Source organism: Lolium rigidum, chromosome 4, assembly GCF_022539505.1.
Source record: "Lolium rigidum isolate FL_2022 chromosome 4, APGP_CSIRO_Lrig_0.1, whole genome shotgun sequence".
Lineage (NCBI taxonomy): Eukaryota > Viridiplantae > Streptophyta > Magnoliopsida > Poales > Poaceae > Lolium > Lolium rigidum.
The window spans coordinates 102,617,731-102,624,045 of NC_061511.1; the positions used below are offsets into that span (position 1 = coordinate 102,617,731).

The following is a 6,315-nucleotide window of genomic DNA, read 5'->3' on the forward strand; positions in this document are numbered from 1 at the left end:
GAAGCCATTAAAGTAGAGATTTATCTGGGGAATTTTATTTTTTGCCCCACTTTACTTGGTACCTCTACTATTTGCCCTCATTTACTTTGACATCTACGTTTTGCCATTCTTTACTTTGACAATCAATTGTTTGCCCGCTTAGGGCTTGTTTGACTGTTGGGACCATAATTCCCCGGGAAAATATTTCCGATCGGGAATAGACTGAAACATGAGCAAAACTTCGGGATTATATTCCCGACCTCCGGACTAGGGGAAAAATCTCCCCGGGAAAAAGCCGGGAACCCGCCGGGATTCGGGCAACCAAACAAGCCCTTACAGGCCTGGCCCATGGCTAAAGACCAAAAGACACACATATCTGTGTTGTGTGTCCTGGACTCCTGGTTGGATCAAGTCATTGAGCTCGCTGCTCGCGCCGCTCCCTTGTAGCCCCGAGCAGAGCAGTTCGGTGGCAGCGGCGTCAAATTCTCACGACAACTAGAGGTGCAGAAGACGGCAATTCCCACGACGGCCGGAGGTGCAGAAGGCGGTTGGCGGCGGGAATATGAGGAGTACGGTGACATCTCCCCGCGAAGGACCGCCTCGATTCGCTCTCCACCTGTGCCGATACCTGGGCTTTAGGGGCTCCGGTCGTCATCGATGAGTTGGCTGGTCGCCTGTCCCTTCTCCCATTCTAATTCGACGACCGTTCCTGCTCCTCTAATTGTCGGTGGCTTCTTTCGATTTGGATGCAGATGACGAGTTTTGTGTGAATTTATGTGGCCGCGCGACAAGCTGCAGAGGTGCGCAGGGGGGAAACGGCTAGCGGAGGAGGTGCGGCGACGTCGGCCAAAGTGCAGCGGCGATCTGGTTCTATGCAGCCAGGGGCATTTGTGTCATGGAGTTTTGTCTTAAATCTTCCAAAGAAATGAAAATAAATCAAAAGGGCAAATAATCAAGTTACCAAAGTAAAGAGTGGCAAAAATTAGAGGTCAAAGTAAATGAGGGCAAATTATAGAGGTACCAAGTAAAGTGGGGCAGAAAATAAAATTCCCCGATTTATCTTGGTCGCTCTTCAGAAAACGCCAAAGGGTACACGAAGCCTAGACGGGAAGGTCAATGAAATAGAATATTCCTTTTTTCCTTCTTATAGCAAAGTGGGTGAGCCGTGTGTGTTCAGCATTTCAAAGCTCTGCATCCCACAAGAAATAAAGAAAAAGCAGTTCAAGATCTGAAGCAGCAATGGTGCAACTGATAGAGCACACCCAGCTCCCCATCCGCGGGCTCAACCTTCACGTTGCTCAAGTAGGAACAGGTGAGAGCTTCTCTTCTGTTGGGCATAGCCGCCATCGGCGATCGGCCGGTAGGACTGCAGGCAGAGCAAGCAGAGCAGCTAATCGATTTGTTGTCTTTGTTGCTTGACTCGCAGGCGAGCTCGGAACGGTGGTGTTCTTGCACGGCTTCCCCGAGATATGGTACTCGTGGCGGCACCAGATGCAGGCCGTGGCCGCCGCCGGGTACCGCGCCATTGCGCCGGACAGCCGCGGCTATGGGCTGTCTGACCAGCCGGAGGACGAGGAGACCCCCTGGGAAGACCTTGTAGCCGACGTACTCGGCATCCTCGACGCCCTCTCCATCCCCAAGGTAGGTTAACCAAGAAACGAACGGTAAATTTGCCATGGTTCCTCCATGACCATTAGTCCATACGGGCGTGCGTGCAGGCGTTCTTGGTGGGCAAGGACTTCGGCACCATACCAGCCTACGACTTTGCGCTGCGGCACCCTACTCGCACCCGCGGTGTGATGTGCCTGGGCATGCCCTTCAGCCCTGTTCCCTTCAACTTCGACGGCACCATGCCGGAAGGCTTCTACCCACTCCGGTGGCGCCAGCCCGGAAGGGCGGAGGCCGACTTCGGGCGGTACAGCATCAGGCGTGTGGTGCGCACCATCTACGTGCTCTTCTCCGGCAGCGAGGTCCCGGTTGCGAAAGAAGGGCAGGAGACGATGGACCTCGCCGACGATTCCACGCCTCTGCCGGAGTGGTTCACCGAGGAGGACCTCGACGAGTATGCTTCGCTCTACGAGAAGTCCGGCTTCGAGTACCCGATCAGAATGCCGTACTGGTACTACTCGCTAGTCAGATTTTTGTTCAACTCCGACTTTGGGTATTGATGAGCCGATTGCTTTCTTGGAGCGGGCAACAGGTCTATAGATAAGATGGCAACCCAGTTGGATGCCAAGTTCGAGGTGCCGGTGTTCATGGTGATGGGGGAGAATGACTACGCCTTCAAGCTGCCGGGGTTTGAGGCCGCCGTGAGGGGCGGCATGATGAACAGCTTCGCGCCTGACCTGAAGGTCGCCTTCGTCCCGGAGGGGAGCCATTTCGTGCAGGAGCAGTTCCCGGAGCAGGTCAACGACCTCCTCCTCGGCTTCTTGAAGGACCACCCGTGATGGCAGCACAACGAGCGTTCACCTGATGGCAACGAGGCATGTTACAATACTGTTGCAACTTGTGACCGCCGCTTGTCTTGCACAGCTGCACGACGTACCATTCGTCCTCTCGTCTTTGTTTCTCCTCAGAGCATCTCCAGTCGCGTCCCCCAAACCGTCCCCCAAATCGCGCCGGATTAAGCATTTGGGGAACGTGTTTTGTTCGTGCCGCGTTTGGGGGACGTCGCTCCCCAGCCGCGTCCCCCCAAACGCCGCCCCCAAACATTTAAAATAATTTTTTAAACACATAAACCATTTATATCAAATGTAGCATATGAAATAAATGTTTTCGAGGATTGTTTTCAAATTAAATTACAATAAATAATAAAACAAGTAATCAAATATAATAAAAAGGGCTAGATGATACATCAAGGTGCCACGGTATTTCCTTTGATCCTCCACAAATGCTCAACGAGATCAGCTTGAAGTTGCTCATGCACATTGCTCATCACGGATCTGCGTGCATGGCGAGAAAATCAACAAAATCTGCGAGCAACTCATGATCAACCTCTGCGAGAGGGCCTTGACACTCATAGGGACCAACATGTGACCTAACATGATTCTTGCGGTCATCCTCGATGATCATGTTGTGCATGATCACACAAGCCCGCATCACCTCCCACATTTGGTCGTGAGACCAGCTTAGAGCGAGGTACGGACAATGGCAAATTGTGCTTGAAGCACACCAAATGCCCGCTCGACATCTTTCCTGCAAGCCTCCTGTCGTGTAGCAAAGTGAGAATTCTTCGGACTTGATGGATTCGAGATTGTTTTGACAAAAGTGGCCCATTTTGGATATATACCATCGGCTAGATAATGACCTTTGGTATATTGGTGGCCATTGATCTCATAGCTGCATGGTGGAGCATGCCCTTCCACTAGTCTGGCCGAACACGGAGACCGCCGCAACACGTTGATGTTATTGTGTGATCCTGCCATGCCAAAGAAAAAATGCCAAATCCACGAGTCATAATCTGCCACGGCTTCAAGCACCACACTCTGCAATATCCATGACGCCCTTTGTATATACCTTGCCAAGCAAACGGGCAGTTCTTCCATGCCCAGTGCATGCAATCGATGCTTCCAAGCATTCCGGAAATCCTCCGGTAGCATTTTGTGCCATGATCCTTGCGATCTCTTCCTCGGTTGGCCCTCTCAAGTAGTATTTGCCAAACTTTCCCACCACGGCTCGAGCAAAACTTGTACATGCACTCAATGGCAGTAGACTCACTCATGCAAAGGTAGTCGTCCCGTGTATCGGCGGGTGCTCCGTATGCAAGCATCCTCATGGCGGCGGTGCACTTCGAATGGATGAGAACCGAGAACGCCTACGGCGTCGAGCTTGAGCTTGAAGTAGGGGTCGAACTCTCGAACGTCGTGGAGGATATTCATGAACAGGCCCTTGCTCATCACATGCACGGCGCTGAAAATTGTCGGCATGTGTTGCCTCATCGGCGAAGTAGTCGTTGTGCGGCATGGCATGCCCCTCCATCCTCTGCCGGGGCTTCGACTTCCTTCTTCCCGGCCTTGATCCTCCGCGGCGCGGCTCTCTTCCTCTTCTCCGCCTCGGCGTCAAGCATGTCCTGGAGGGACGCGATGATCGGCAAATGCTCCGCGGTGTCGTCGTCGAACGCTTGCTCGTCCTCCGGCGAGCGGGGGCAACCATCTCATCGTCGTCGTCCATGGCTAAAGCAAAATCAATGGTTAAAATTGCGCCGAGGCGGACGACGCAACAAACGGCGACCAATCGCGCCTACAGCAGCAAGTCGTCGAGCACCTTCCGTGCGCGGAGGTGGGGCGGATTTGACGGCGCGTTCGGGAGGCGGCGCGGCGACGCGGCGGCACGACCGGCGGGAGCCCCGGCCGCGACAACGGTGGCGACTCGCGAGCACGGATCGGACGCCCAAGCGGCCGGGAAATCCGGCGGCGGCGGTGGGGTGGGAGGCGCGGGAAGGAAGGAGCGACGAGAAAAGAGGCGCGAACCAACGGTTTATGCAAATAGTCGCCGACATGTGGGAGCCCGCCTCGCTTTCGTTGTGTCCGGCGTCCCCGGAGCGTCCCCGTGGGACGGGGACGGGCTCGGGCGCCGGACACCAGTATCGGGCGCGCCGGACAAAAATGGGCTTTGGGGGACGCGGCTGAAACGCTTTTTTTGTCCGGCGCGCCCCAAATCGCTTTGGGGGACGGTTTGGGGGACGCGACTGGAGATGCTCTCATGTTCCCGTTTTTTACTTTTTCTTTAGCCAAAACCATCATGACCAATTTTATTGGTTGCGCATCAAAGATACATCTTCTGCTAACACTCTTATCTGAGTGGCTAGTGGCTACCTATACCATGTTGGACCACTATGTAGTCCTCAAAGAGCAGCAGAAGTGTTTTTGCCTCGTCATACAAGGCCCACTGCTTTGATCTGTTAGTCACGGACGACTGCACGTCTTAGCCACCGCGGTACAGTCAAACTCAACGATAACATGCTAGTGCCCTTGCTCAGCCAACAATTTTATGCCCATTAGTGCAGCCTTGATCTCAACTTCCTCCGCGTCTTCGCAGTTAGGCAACGGAGAGCAGGCAGCCATAAGAATCTTTCAGTTGTGGTCTCTGGCAACGGTACCTTACCGTGCTAGGCTTGCCTAGACCAATGAAGGAGGCATTTGTGTTCAATTTCACCCAGCTCATGGGCGTGGCGATTTTTTTACAATAATACACTTTATTATTTAATTCAGAAATAATAGTCGTTTTTAGCATTTTTCAGAAATAATACACCGTCGGATTCCTGAACCCGAAACGGAGAAATCGGGGTAGAGGATTTGCTGTTGTTTTTGGACTCCCTCGTCCCATGAGTGAAGGGAATTGGGTCAGTGAGCAGCGGCGCCTTGCCCTTGAGATCTTCAGCGGCATTCAGCGAGAGCTCTTGAGTACTATTGTACGCCTGGAGGAAGGCGACCGAGCCTGCGATCGTTTTCCTGCCTTGGTTGTGCACGATGTCATTCCTCAGGTGCCAGGCACACCAGAGGAGCAACAGAGTCTTGGCCTTGGTTGTGCCATCGACTTGGTTCAAAAAAATAAGTAACCAGTCCTTCCATGTGTACCTGAGAGTGTGCTAAAGAGGCAGCTTCCAGCACTCACACATGGCTTGACGAAGGCTTGCTGCTTTGGTGCATGTAATAGTGACATGGTATGTGTTCTCTTTGCCATACCTGCATATTGTGCAAGTATCGTTAGGTTACAGAGTTCTACTGAACTTGCTGTTTCTGGTTGGTAGGTTATCAGTGGCTAATCTACAACCGAAAACACACACCTTTGGGGGAACATTCGCTTTCCAGATGCAGTTCCACAACAACCTTTCTTCGTCGCTTACATAGTCACGATTCTGATGCTTCAGATAATAGGCAAGACGGTAGGCGCTTTTGACCGTAAACACTCTGTTTCTTTCATAGTGCCAGGCCACCCGGTCCTCGTGGTTTTGCTGCGGGAGATCAATGGACAGAAAAGTATTGGCTTCATTAGGACAATGAAAAAATAAAACTTATGAAAAATTGGGACAAAGAAAAGTACAATCCTCGTAACAACCGCGGATTTGAGAGAGAGAATTTCCTTCGTTCTTCATGATTTCAATCACATCATGCGAGTCTCGAGTCACTTCAACTCGATTGCATACAATTTGGCCAGCCGGTAGAAGTTTGTCTCGAGTGTACCAGGTTTAATGGCATTCATGTAGTTTAAGACAAAATTTGACCACTTGTTTGGTTAATAAAATATAAATTATATGTCTACAAAATCTATATCATTAGATTCATATTTGAAAAAGGTTTTCAATAATATAATTTTATATTTTATTGATAAAAAATG

At 51.7% G+C, this 6,315-nt stretch overlaps 1 protein-coding gene across 1 annotated transcript; it reads left to right on the top strand.

Moving 5' to 3' along the window:
• The first annotated feature begins 1,140 nt into the window (after window positions 1-1,140).
• On the top strand, window positions 1,141-2,554 carry LOC124708427 (epoxide hydrolase B-like). Its single transcript, XM_047240106.1, has 4 exons — window positions 1,141-1,291; window positions 1,406-1,620; window positions 1,698-2,098; window positions 2,180-2,554. The coding sequence occupies exons 1-4, from the start codon at window positions 1,219-1,221 to the stop codon at window positions 2,424-2,426; spliced, it is 936 nt and encodes a 311-aa protein (XP_047096062.1). The 5' UTR covers window positions 1,141-1,218; the 3' UTR covers window positions 2,427-2,554.
• Window positions 2,555-6,315: the final 3,761 nt, after the last annotated feature.